The sequence below is a fragment of the Scyliorhinus canicula genome, chromosome 8 (genome assembly GCF_902713615.1).
Source record: "Scyliorhinus canicula chromosome 8, sScyCan1.1, whole genome shotgun sequence".
NCBI lineage: Eukaryota > Metazoa > Chordata > Chondrichthyes > Carcharhiniformes > Scyliorhinidae > Scyliorhinus > Scyliorhinus canicula.
The window spans coordinates 199,197,597-199,212,372 of NC_052153.1; the positions used below are offsets into that span (position 1 = coordinate 199,197,597).

The 14,776-nt window shown below is 49.5% G+C and overlaps 1 protein-coding gene across 1 annotated transcript in view; it reads right to left on the reverse strand.

Moving 5' to 3' along the window:
• Positions 1–14,776, reverse strand: part of LOC119969962 (excitatory amino acid transporter 1-like) — a 201,027-nt gene that overhangs the window by 57,842 nt on the left and 128,409 nt on the right. The window contains 2 exon segments of the mRNA XM_038803929.1: positions 9,046–9,232; positions 9,235–9,340. Coding sequence (XP_038659857.1) covers positions 9,046–9,232; positions 9,235–9,340 — 293 coding nt within the window.

Below are 14,776 nucleotides of genomic sequence, written 5' to 3' on the forward strand. Positions count from 1 at the left end.
GGACACAGGGACTGAGTTACAGGGAGGGATTGGACAGGCTGGGACAGGGACTGAGTTACAGGGAGGGATTGGACAGGCTGGGACACAGGGACTGAGTTACAGGGAGGGATTGGACAGGCTGGGACAGGGACTGAGTTACAGGGAGGGATTGGACAGACTGGGACAGGGACTGAGTTACAGGGAGGGATTGGACAGGTTGGGACACAGGGACTGAGTTACAGGGAGGGATGGACAGGCTGGGACAGGGACTGAGTTACAGGGAGGGATTGGACAGGCTGGGACACAGGGACTGAGTTACAGGGAGGGATGGGACAGGCTGGGACACAGGGACTGAGTTACAGGGAGGGATTGGACAGGCTGGGACAGGGACTGAGTTACAGGGAGGGATTGGACAGGCTGGGACAGGGACTGAGTTACAGGGAGGGATTGGACAGGCTGGGACAGGGACTGAGTTACAGGGGGGGATTGGACAGGCTGGGACACAGGGACTGAGTTACAGGGAGGGATTGGACAGGCTGGGACACAGGGACTGAGTTACAGGGAGGGATTGGACAGGCTGGGACAGGGACTGAGTTACAGGGGGGGATTGGACAGGCTGGGACACAGGGACTGAGTTACAGGGAGGGATTGGACAGGCTGGGACAGGGACTGAGTTACAGGGAGGGATTGGACAGGCTGGGACACAGGGACTGAGTTACAGGGAGGGATTGGACAGGCTGGGACAGGGACTGAGTTACAGGGAGGGATTGGACAGGCTGGGACACAGGGACTGAGTTACAGGGAGGGATTGGACAGGCTGGGACAGGGACTGAGTTACAGGGAGGGATTGGACAGGCTGGGACAGGGACTGATTTACAGGGGGGGATTGGACAGGCTGGGACATTTTCCTTTGGGGTGTAGGAGACTGAGGGGTGACCTTGTAGAGGTGGATAAGATCATGAGAGGCATGGACAGGGTGAATGCACCCAAGGTTGGGGCTTTTTGGTTAGCATGGACCAGTTTGGGCCAAATGGCCTGTCTCCATGCCGTAGATTCTATGATTCTATCACGGTAGCATTGTGGTTAGCACAATTGCTTCACAGCTCCAGGGTCCCAGGTTCGATTCCCGGCTGGGTCACTGTCTGTGTGGAGTCTGCACATCCTCCCCGTGTCTGCGTGGGATTCCTCCGGGTGCTCCGGTTTCCTCCCACAGTCCAAAGATGTGCAGGTTAGGTAGATTGGCCATGATAAATTGCCCTTAGTGTCCAAAATTGCCCTTAGTGTTGGGTGGGGTTACTGGGTTATGGGGATAAGGTGGCGGTGTTGACCTTGGGTAGGGTGCTCTTTCCAAGAGGGGGGATTGAGTTTCGGAACCACAGGGTCATGCTGCAGCTGTACATAACTCTGGTGCGGCCACACCTGGAGTACTGCGTGCAGTTCTGGTCACCACATTATAGGAAGGATGTGGAAGCTTTGGAAAGGGTTCAGAGGAGATTTACTAGGATGTTGCCTGGTATGGAGGGAAGGTCTTACGAGGAAAGGCTCAGGGAATTGAGGTTGTTTTCGTTAGAGAGGAGAAGGCTGAGAGGTGACTTAATAGAGACATATAAGATAGTCAGAGGGTTAGATAGGGTGGACAGTGAGAGTCTTTTTCCTCGGATGGTGATGACCAACACGAGGGGACATAGCTTTAAATTGAGGGGTGAGAGATATAGGACAGATGTCAGAGGCAGTTTCTTTACTCAGAGAGTAGTAGGGGTGTGGAACGCCCTGCCTGCAACAGTAGTAGACTCGCCAACTTTAAGGGCATTTAAGTGGTCACTGGATAGACATATGGATGAAAATGGAATAGTGTAGGTCAGATAGGCTTTAGATGGTTTCACAGGTCGGCGCAACATCGAGGGCCGAAGGGCCCGTACTGCGCTGTAGTGTTCTATGTTCTATGTTCTATGGTGCAGACTCGATGGGCCGAATGGCCTCCTTCTGCACTGCACTGCAAATTCTATGATATCCATGATATTATGATCACTCATTCCCAAGGAGTCTCACACAACTCGATCGCCAATGATTTTGTTCTCATTTCTAGGGTGGCCTGTTCTCTAGTTGGTTCCTCAACGTATTGATCCAGAAAACCATCCCGTATACACTCCAGGAATTCCTCTTCTACGGTATTGTGGCTAATTTGATTTTCCCAATCTATATACAGATTTAAATCACATGCATCTCTAATTTCCAGTTTAATGCCATTCCCAACATCATCAGTTTGGGGGTCTATAAGTGACACCCACTAATGTTTTTGCCCCTTGGTATTTCTCAACTCTACCCATACAGATTCCACATTGTCAGAGCTAATATCCTTTCTCACTATTGTGTTAATTTCCTCTTTAACCAGCAGTGCCACGCCACCACTTTTTCCTTTCTGCCTGTCTTTCCTAAATACTGAGAACCCTGGGACATTCAGTTCCCATCCCTGGTCACCCTGCAGCCATGTCTCCGTAATCCCAATTATATCACACCCATTTCCGCGTATTTATGTGATTAGTTCATCCACTTTCCTGTGAATGCTCCGCACATTAAGGCACAAAGCCTTGAAGCTTGTCTTTTTAACTTTACTAGTCCCACTCCCAATATTTTCCCTGTGGCCCTGTTTGAATCTGTCTCTTGGATTCTCCACCTATCACTTTACTTATTCCCCTTTCTGTCTTTTGTTTTTGTCCTTATTTCCTCCTCCGCTGACTCCTTGCGTAGGTTCCCATCCCGCTGCCATATTAGCTTAAACATTCCCCAACCACTCCAGCAAATAGCCCCCCAAGGACATCAGTCTCGGTCCTGCCCAGGTGTAACCCGTCCAGTTTGTACAGGTCTCACCTTCCCAGGAACCAGTCCCAATGCCCCAGGAATCTGAAACCCTCCCCCTGACACCATCCCTTCCGCTACATATTCATCTGATACATCCTGTCATTTGTACTCTGACCAGCAGGTGGCAGTGGCAATAGTCCGATTTCTTAACTTTCTTCCTAACTCCCTATATTCTGCTTTTAGGACCTCATCCCTTGTTTTCAGTCATGTTGTTTGTACCGATGTGTACCACGACCACTGGCTGCTCATCCTCCCCCTTCCAGAATGTCCTGTATCTTCTCCAAGACATCCTTGACCCGAGAAACAGCCCACGGGAGACAGAGGAGCAGTTGTGTAGTCAGATACTGAAAAGCGTGGAAAAAGCAGAGTAGTTATGATGGGCGACTTTAACTTCCCCCATATTGACTGGGAATGCCTTACAGCCAGGGGCTCGGATGGAGAGCAATTTGTTACATGTGTCCAGGAGGGCTTTTTGATCCAGTATGTTGGCAATCCAACCAGGGAGGGGGCCATACTAGCCTTGGTATTGGGGAATGGGCCAGGCCAGGGAGGGGGCCATACTAGCCTTGGTATTGGGGAATGGGCCAGGCCAGGCCAGGGAGGGGACCATACTAGCCTTGGTATTGGGGAATGGGCCAGGCCAGGCCAGGGAGGGGGCCATACTAGCCTTGGTATTGGGGAATGGGCCAGGCCAGGCCAGGGAGGGGGCCATACTAGCCTTGGTATTGGGGAATGGGCCAGGCCAGGCCAGGGAGGGGGCCATACTAGCCTTGGTATTGGGGAATGGGCCAGGCCAGGGAGGGGGCCATACTAGCCTTGGTATTGGGGAATGGGCCAGGCTAGGCCAGGGAGGGGGCCATACTAGCCTTGGTATTGGGGAATGGGCAAGGCCAGGCCAGGGAGGGGGCCATACTAGCCTTGGTATTGGGGAATGGGTTAGGCCAGGGAGGGGGCCATACTAGCCTTGGTATTGGGGAATGGGCCAGGCCAGGGAGGGGGCCATACTAGCCTTGGTATTGGGGAATGGGCCAGGCCAGGCTAGGGAGGGGGCCATACTAGCCTTGGTATTGGGGAATGGGCCAGGCCAGGCTAGGGAGGGGGCCATACTAGCCTTGGTATTGGGGAATGGGCAAGGCCAGGGGGGGGACAATACTAGCCTTGGTATTGGGGAATGGGCCAGACCAGGGAGGGGACCATACTAGCCTTGGTATTGGGGAATGGGCCAGGCCAGGGAGGGGGCCATATTAGCCTTGGTATTGGGGAATGGCTTAGGCCAGGGAGGGGGCCATACTAGCCTTGGTATTGGGGAATGGGCAAGGCCAGGGAGGGGGCCATACTAGCCTTGGTATTGGGGAATGGGCCAGGCCAGGCCAGGGAGGGGGCCATACTAGCCTTGGTATTGGGGAATGGGCCAGACCAGGGAGGGGACCATACTAGCCTTGGTATTGGGGAATGGGCCAGACCAGGGAGGGGGCCATACTAGCCTTGGTATTGGGGAATGGGCCAGGCCAGGCCAGGCCAGGGTGGGGGCCATACTAGCCTTGGTATTGGGGAATGTGCCAGGCCAGGTGATTGGTGTTTCAGTGGGGGATCATCTTGGGCTTAGCGACCAGAATTCCATCAGATTTCGGGTAGTCAGGGAGAAGGCCCGTGGGTGAGGATGTTTAATTGGACGAGGGCCAATTACATCCAAATTAGACAGGAACTGGGAATTGTGGATTGGGAGCGGCTATTTGAGGGCAAATCCATGTCTGACATGTGGGAGGCTTTTAAAGGCCAGTTGATTGAAGTGCGGGACAGGCAAGTCCCCGTAAAAATGAAGGATAGAAATGGCAGGATTCAGGAACCATGTGACAAGGGAAATTGTAAACTTAGTCAAAAGGAAGCAGATGATAGGCGCAGGCATCTAAAAACTCACAAAGCTCTTGAGGGTACAATGAAAGTAGGAAGGAACTTAAACTTGGAATAAGGAGGGCAAAAGGGCCATGAAATGTCTTCAGCAAACACAATTAAGGAGAATCCTAAGGCATTTTATGCATATATTAGGAGCAAGAGGGTAGCAAGAGACAGATTAGGCCCACGCAAGGACAATGGAGGGAGGGAATGTGTGGAATCTCAGGAAGTGGGTGAAATCCTTAATGAGTACCTTGTATCGGTATTCACCAGGGAGAAGGACATGGCGGATGTTGAGGCCAGGGATAGGTGTGTGAACGCAGAACCCTCAGGAACATTAACATACAGAGGGATCTGGGCGTGCAGGTCCACAGTTCCCTAAAAGTGGCAACACAGGTGGCCGAGGTGATTAAGAAGGCAGATGGCATGGTTGCCTTCATCAGCCGGGGCATTGAGTACAGGAGTAGGGGAATCATGTTGCAGCTGTACAAAACCTACGTTGGGCCGTATTTTTTTTTTTAAATGAGGAGAGGTTGAATAAACTTGGATTGTTTTTGATGTGGTGGGTAATCTGGATCTGTGGAGACTGCGTTTACCTCAGCTGTAACACATACAGGCTACCAACACTTGAAATAGTACAATACTATTTTATTAAGCTAGAAACTGTTGAATATACTTTCACTGTGGGTCGACACTATGTTAGATTAAACTAAAGACCTATTCCTGTCCTAACCAGTCTATGCACTCAGCACATGGTGAAGGATCGGTGCTGTAAGCTGTGAGCTCTGTCCTTCTGACAGGCTGCATCCCGAATGAGAGGGAAAACTGATGCCCTCTGTCTTTATAGTAAATGTGCTCTAACTGGTGATTGGCTGCGGTGTTGTGTGTGTTGATTGGTCTGACTGTGTGTCAATCAGTGTGTGTGTCTGCACCATGATATGCTGGTGTACATTATGACAGTTTTCACTGGAAAGGCTATGGGGAGACCTGATAAACGTCTACAAAATTATGAGAGGCACAGACAGGGTGGACAGGCTGTTTCCCAGGGTGGAAGTGTCAATTACAAGATTCAAAGTTAGGGGGAAAGTTTTAGGGAGATGTGTGGGGAAGGTTTTTCACAGAGAGAGTGGTAGATGCCTGGAACGCGCTGCCAGAGGATGTGATGGAAGCAGGAACATTAGCAACATTTAAGAGGCATCTGGATGGGTCCATGAATAGGGAGGAAATAGAGGGATACGGACCGAGTGAGGGCAGAAGGGTTTGTTTTAAGTTAGGGCATCATGGTCGGCACAGGCTTGGAGGGCCGAAGGGCCTGTTCCCAGGCTGTACTTTTCTTCTCTTTTCTTTGAAACATGCCATCCTGGAGTCTCGTTTGCGGCCACAGAAAAGCCTGCCTATTTCCCTGACAATCGAATCCCCTTTAACTATTGCACGGTCACACTTATAACCCCCTCCCCTCTGCAGCAGAACCAATCAGGGTGCCATGAGTTTGGCTGTTGCTGTTTTCCCCTGAGAGGCCATTCCCCTCAACAGTATCCAAAGCGGGATATCTGTTCTGCAGGGAAATGGCCACAGGAGATCCCTGCACTACCTGCCTCGCTCTCTTGCTCTGTCTGGTGGCTACACAGATCAGCACACACAGGCTACACAGATCAGCACACACAGGCTACACAGATCTGCACACACACAGGCTACACAGACCTGCACACACACAGGCTACACAGATCTTCACACACACAGGCTACACAGATCTTCACACACACAGGCTACACAGATCTGCACACACACACACAGGCTACACAGATCTGCACACACACACACAGGCTACACAGATCTGCACACACACACACAGGCTACACAGATCTGCACACACACAGGCTACACAGATCTGCGCACACACAGGCTACACAGATCTTCACACACACAGGCTACACAGATCTGCACACACACACACAGGCTACACAGATCTGCACACACACAGGCTACACAGATCTGCGCACACACAGGCTACACAGATCTGCACACACACAGGCTACACAGATCTGCACACACACAGGCTACACAGATCTGCGCACACACAGGCTACACAGATCTGCACACACACAGGCTACACAGATCTGCACACACACAGGCTACACAGATCTGCACACACACAGGCTACACAGATCTGCACACACACAGGCTACACAGATCTGCACACACACAGGCTACACAGATCTGCACACACAGGCTACACAGATCTGCACACACACACAGGCTACACAGATCTGCACACACACAGGCCACACAGACCTGCGCACACACAGGCTACACAGATCAGCACACACACAGGCTACACAGATCTGCACACACAGGCTACACAGATCTGCACACACACACACAGGCTACACAGATCTGCACACACACAGGCCACACAGACCTGCGCACACACAGGCTACACAGATCTGCACACACACAGGCTACACAGATCTGCACACACACAGGCTACACAGATCTGCACACACACAGGCTACACAGATCTGCACACACACAGGCTACACAGATCTGCACACACACAGACTACACAGATCTGCACACACACAGGCTACACAGATCTGCACACACACAGGCTACACAGATCTGCACACACACACAGGTTACACAGATCGACACACACACAGGCCACACAGACCTGCGCACACACAGGCTACACAGATCTGCACACACACAGGCTACACAGATCAGCACACACACAGGCTACACAGATCAGCACACACACAGGCTACACAGATCTGCACACACACAGGCTACACAGATCTGCACACACAGGCTGCACAGATCTGCACACACACACAGGCTACACAGATCTGCACACACACAGGCCACACAGACCTGCGCACACACAGGCTACACAGATCTGCACACACACAGGCTACACAGATCTGCACACACACAGGCTACACAGATCTGCACACACACACAGGCTACACAGATCTGCACACACACAGACTACACAGATCTGCACACACACACACAGGCTACACAGATCTGCACACACACAGGCTACACAGATCTGCGCACACACAGATCTGCACACACACAGGCGACACAGATCTGCACACACACAGGCTACACAGATCTTCACACACACACAGGCTACACAGATCTGCACACACACAGGCTACACAGATCTGCGCATACAGACTACACAGATCTGCACACACACAGGCGACACAGATCTGCACACACACAGGCTACACAGATCTGCACACACACACAGGCTACACAGATCTGCGCACACACAGACTACACAGATCTGCACACACACACAGGCTACACAGATCTGCACACACACAGGCTACACAGATCTGCGCACACACAGGCTACACAGATCTGCGCACACACAGACTACACAGATCTGCACACACACACAGGCTACACAGATCTGCACACACACAGGCTACACAGATCTGCGCACACAGACTACACAGATCTGCACACACACAGGCGACACAGATCTGCACACACACAGGCTACACAGATCTGCACACACACAGGCTACACAGATCTGCACACACACAGGCTACACAGATCTGCGCACACACAGACTACACAGATCTGCACACACACAGGCTACACAGATCTGCGCACACACAGGCTACACAGATCTGCGCACACACAGGCTACACAGATCTGCACACACACAGGCTACACAGATCTGCACACACACAGGCTACACAGATCTTCACACACACAGGCTACACAGATCTGCGCACACACAGGCTACACAGAACTGCGCACATGCAGGCTACACAGATCTGCACACACACAGGCTACACAGATCTGCACACACACAGGCTACACAGATCTGCACACACACAGGCTACACAGATCTGCACACACACAGGCTACACAGATCTGCACACACACATGCCACACAGATCTTCACACACACAGGCTACACAGATCGGCACACACACAGGCTACACAGATCTGCACACACACACATGCCACACAGATCTTCACACTCACAGGCTACACAGATCTGCGCACACACAGGCTACACAGATCTGCACACACACAGGCTACACAGATCTTCACACACACAGGCTACACAGATCTTCACACACGCAGGCTACACAGATCTTCACACACACAGGCTACACAGATCTGCACACACACAGGCTACACAGATCTGCGCACACACAGGCTACACAGATCTGCACACACACAGGCTACACAGATCGACACACACAGACTACACAGATCTGCACACAGATCTATAATAAAGCTCCAAGCGAGGCATATATTTACATTTAACTTTAAACTTCATACCACATGATGACAGAGACCAACTGCATAATGGCTTCATTGAGGCAGTTGAAGAAATCACGGAGAGCTAGGCCTTCTTCTTTCATGTTTCCAATCACAAGCCCAAAGCCCATTGAGAATACGACAAGGCCAAGGGCATTGACCGCATTGACGGCACCTGGTACTGGGATCACCTCTTCGGTCGTGCCCAAAGAAGATTCATGGCCTGTGAAACGTTGTCGATCACTGAGCCCGATTTGATGGTTTCATTCTCCACAGCGATTGGCTTCACCGTTCTCATGGCATAGTTGGTTTTAAACTAAAAGTTAAGCAAAGGACGGTCATGAGATCAGCAAAGTAACAGCATCTGAAGAATAAGACAATAGGATGGAGGAGCAGAAATAGGCCATTCGGCCCATCAAGTCTGCTCTGCCATTTACTAAGATCATAGCCGATCTGATGTAATCTTCAATTCTACTTTCCCGCCTTTTCCCCAGAACCATTAATTTTTCTTTTAAATTTCGAGTACCTTATTATTTTTTTTTTCCAATTAAGGGGCAATTTAGCGTGGCCAATCCACCTAACCTGCACATCTTTGTGTTGTGGGGGCGAAACCCACGCAAACACGGGGAGAATGTACAAACTCCACACGGACAGTGACCCAGAGCCGGGATCGAACCTGGGACCTCAGCGCCGTAGGCAGCAGTGTTAAGCACTGTGCCACATCCCATAACCATTAATCAGGTCCCAGACCCGACCCCAACGTCGGCACGCAAACAGGACAGAAACCCCAAATTCTATTTAATGTTGTCAGACTGCGAGGAAAGGATTCCTCGCTCCGGGAGTGATTTCACAACGAAATAGGGACTTGGTTTATTAAAACAAACATTATTACCAACACAGTATCTTTATCCCAATTATCCCAATATCTTTAACATCACACCAGAAATTACAATTAGAATCATCCCTTAAACATTGCTAATCAATACAGTGACACAATAACCCTTAACTGCTATCTTTACTCTCACTCAAACAACATAGAACATAGAAAAATACAGCACAGAACAGGCCCTTCGGCCCACAATGTTGTGCCAAACTTTTGTCCTAGATTAAGAAGAAGTTAATCTACACTCCATCATTCTACCGTAATCCATGTACCTATCCAATAACCGCTTGAACGTCCCCAACGTTTCCGACTCAACTACTTCCACAGGCAGTGCATTCCATGCCCCCACTACTCTCTGGGTAAAGAACCTACCTCTGACACCCCCCCCTATATCTACCACCATTCACCTTAATTTATGTCCCCTTGTAATGGTTTGTTCCACCTGGGGAAAAAGTCTCTGACTGTCTACTCTATCTATTCCCCTGATCATCTTATAAACCTCTATCAAGTCGCCCCTCATCCTTCTCCGTTCTGATGAGAAAAGGCCTAGCACCCTCAACCTTTCCTCGTATGACCTACTCTCCATTCCAGGCAACATCCTGGTAAATCTCCTTTGCACCTTTTCCAAAGCTTCCACATCCTTCCTAAAATGAGGCAACCAGAACTGCACACAGTACTCCAAATGTGGCCTGACCATCTCAGATCCCAATCCACTTTTAAATACAGTTAGCAGACTCAGGATCACTTGCTGTACAGAGATGTCTCAGACACTCCACTTTGAGAAAGAGAGATCTTTCCAGCTGCTTAAAGACAGAGATCTGCTGTATTCTCCAGAAACCGTCTCAGCTCCCCTTCCAGACACAAACTAAATTCTGACAACCTTCACACCCGCCAGCTTCAGCCACGGGCTCCTCCCATTAACGACATCATCACACTGAGCAGAACACAGTGCGCTGGGTTCTCCATGGTGCGCTGTCCGCCTCCCGCTTGGCAATGGGAGTTCCCATTGTAACTACACGCTGGCGGGAAAGGTGATTCACAATAACTAGCGAATTCCGGCTAATGTTTCTAATTATCTACTCCCCAGCGACCCTCTTCATATAAACACAAGTCCATTAATCCATTGTTTCACAATGCTTTCATTACACATCTGGCTCAAAAAAGCCGAGCGCTCTTTCAAACCTGGATTTTAAACAGCATGACTACAGCAGTCGCACGCACTAACGCAGATTTTTAACCCTTACTGTAGCAAATACACATAATCCAAATCTCTGAAATTCCTACATTCATCAACCACTCTCTGATTAAAAATCTATCTCTCAACCTTGAACATACTTAACGTCCCGGCCCCTACAGCTCTCTGCGGTAACGACCCAGCCCCTACAGCTCTCTGCGGTAACGGCCCGGCCCCTACAGCTCTCTGCGGTAACGGCCCGGCCCCTACAGCTCTCTGCGGTAACGGCCCGGCCCCTACAGCTCTCTGGGGTAACGGCCCGGCTTCTACAGCTCTCTGCGGTAACGGCCCGGCCCCTACAGCTCTCTGCGGTAACGGCCCGGCCCCTACAGCTCTCTGCGGTAACGGCCCGGCCCCTACAGCTCTCTGCGGTAACGGCCCGGCCCCTACAGCTCTCTGCGGTAACGGCCCGGCCCCTACAGCTCTCTGCGGTAACGGCCCGGCCCCTACAGCACTCTGCGGTAACGGCCCGGCCCCTACAGCTCTCTGCGGTAACGACCCGGCCCCTACAGCTCTCTGCGGTAACGGCCCGGCCCCTACAGCACTCTGCGGTAACGGCCCGGCCCCTACAGCTCTCTGCGGTAACGGCCCGGCCTCTACAGCTCTCTGCGGTAAAGAATACCATGTCTCACTGTCCTCTGAGAGAAGAAATTTCTCCTCATCTCTGTGTTAAATGGACGACCCCTCACTCTGAGATTGTGCTCTCTGGTCCTAAACTCTCCCAGAAGAGGAAACAGCCTCTCAGCATCGACCCTGTCAAACCCCCTGAGAATCCGATATGTCTCAATAAGGTCGCCTCTCATTCTTCTAAACTCCAACAAGAGTTTTATGAACAAGAGACACATGAGCATCTCCCAAACAGAAATAGAGAATTTAATAACAGCTGGGCAATAGACAAACACATGGTCAGTTATATGTCAATAGGTGGGAGGGCTTTGAATGTAATCTATGGAATAACAGATGCCCGGGAGTGAGTTACAGACTGGAATCTAATCGAGGGGTTTGGGATGGTTTATGTATAGAATAACAGATACCCGGGAATGAGTTACAGACTGGAATCTAATCGAGGGGCTCGGGGTGGTTTATATATAGAATAACAGATACCCGGGAGTGAGTTACAGACTGGAATCTAATCGAGGGGTTCAGGGTAGTTTATATATAGAATAACAGATACCCGGGAGTGAGTGACGGACTGGAATCTAATCGAGGGGTTCAGGGTGGTTTATATATAGAATAACAGATACCCGGAAATGAGTTACAGACTGGAATCTAATCGAGGGGTTCAGGGTGGTTTACAGATACCCGGGAATGAGTTACAGATTGGAATCTAATCGAGGGGTTCAGGCTGGTTTATATATAGAATAACAGATACCTGGGAGTGAGTTACAGACTGGAATCTAATCAAGAGGTTTGGGGTGGTTTATATATAGAATAACAGATACCCGGGAATGAGTTACAGACTGGAATCTAATCGAGGGGTTCAGGGTGGTTTACAGATACCCGGGAGTGAGTTACAGACTGGAATCTAATCGAGGGGTTCAGGCTAGTTTATATATAGAATAACAGATACCTGGGAGTGAGTTACAGACTGGAATCTAATCGAGGGGTTCGGGGTGGTTTATATATAGAATAACAGATACCCGGGAGTGAGTTACAGACTGGAATCTAATCAAGGGGTTCGGAGTTGTTTATATATAGAATAACAGATACCCGGGAGTGAGTTACAGACTGGAATCTAATCGAGGGGTTCAGGGTGGTTTATATATAGAATAACAGATACCCGGGAGTGAGTGACGGACTGGAATCTAATCGAGGGGTTCAGGGTGGTTTATATATAGAATAACAGATACCCGGAAATGAGTTACAGACTGGAATCTAATCGAGGGGTTCAGGCTGGTTTATATATAGAATAACAGATACCTGGGAGTGAGTTACAGACTGGAATCTAATAAAGAGGTTCGGGGTGGTTTATATATAGAATAACAGATACCCGGGAATGAGTTACAGACTGGAATCTAATCGAGGGGTTCAGGGTGGTTTACAGATACCCGGGAGTGAGTTACAGACTGGAATCTAATCGAGGGGTTCGGGGTGGTTTATATATAGAATAACAGATTCCCGGGAGTGAGTTACAGATTGGAATCTAATCGAGGGGTTCAGGGTGGTTTATATATAGAATAACAGATACCCGGGAGTGAGTTACAGACTGGAATCTAATAGAGGGGTTCGGGATGGTTTATATATAGAATAACAGATACCCGGGAGTGAGTTACAGACTGGAATCTAATAGAGGGGTTCGGGTGGTTTACATATAGAATAACAGATACCCGGGAGTGAGTTACAGACTGGAATCTAATCGAGGGGTTCGTGTTGGTTTATATATAGAATAACAGATACCCGGGAGTGAGTTACAGACTGGAATCTAATCGAGGGGTTCGGGTTGGTTTATATATAGAATAGCAGATACCCGGGAGTGAGTTACAGACTGGAATCTAATCGAGGGGTTCAGGGTGGTTTATATATAGAATAACAGATACCAGGGAGTGAGTTACAGACTGGAATCTAATCGAGGGGTTCGGGGTGGTTTATATATAGAAAAACAGATACCCGGGAGTGAGTTACAGACTGGAATCTAATCGAGGGATTCTGGGTGGTTTATATAAAACAGATACCCGGGAGTGAGTTACAGACTGGAATCTAATCGAGGGGTTCGGGGTGGTTTATATATAGAATAACAGATACCCGGGAGTGAGTTACAGACTGGAATCTAATCGAGGGGTTCGGGATGGTTTATATATAGAAAAACAGATACCCGGGAGTGAGTTACAGACTGGAATCTAATCGAGGGATTCTGGGTGGTTTATATATAGAAAAACAGATACCCGGGAGTGAGTTACAGACTGGAATCTAATCGAGGGATTCTAGGTGGTTTATATATAGATTAACAGATACCCGGGAGTGAGTTACAGACTGGAATCTAATCGAGGGGTTCAGGGTGGTTTATATATAGAATAACAGATACCCAGGAGTGAGTTACAGACTGGAATCTAATCGAGGGGTTCAGGGTAGTTTATATACAGAATAACAGATACCCGGGAGTGAGGTACAGACTGGAATCTAATCGAGGGGTTCGGGGTGGTTTATATATAGAATAACAGATACCCGGGAGTGAATTACAGACTGGAATCTAATCGAGGGATTCTGGGTGGTTTATATATAGAATAACAGATACCCAGGAGTGAGGTACAGACTAGAATATAATCGAGGGGCTCGGGGTGTTTTATATATAGAATAACAGATACCCAGGAGTGAGGTACAGACTGGAATCTAATCGAGGGGCTCGGTGTGGTTTATATATAGAATAACAGATCCCCGGGAGTGAGTTACAGACTGGAATCTAATCGAGGTGTTCGGGGGGTTTACATATAGAATAACAGATACCCGGGAGTGAGATACAGACTGGAATCTAATCGAGGGATTCTGGGTGGTTTATATATAGAATAACAGATACCCAGGAGTGAGTTACAGACTGGAATCTAATCGAGGGGCTCGGGGTGGTTTATATATAGAATAACAGATACCCGGGAGTGAGTTACAGACTGGAATCTAATCGAGGGGTACGGGGTGGTTTATAT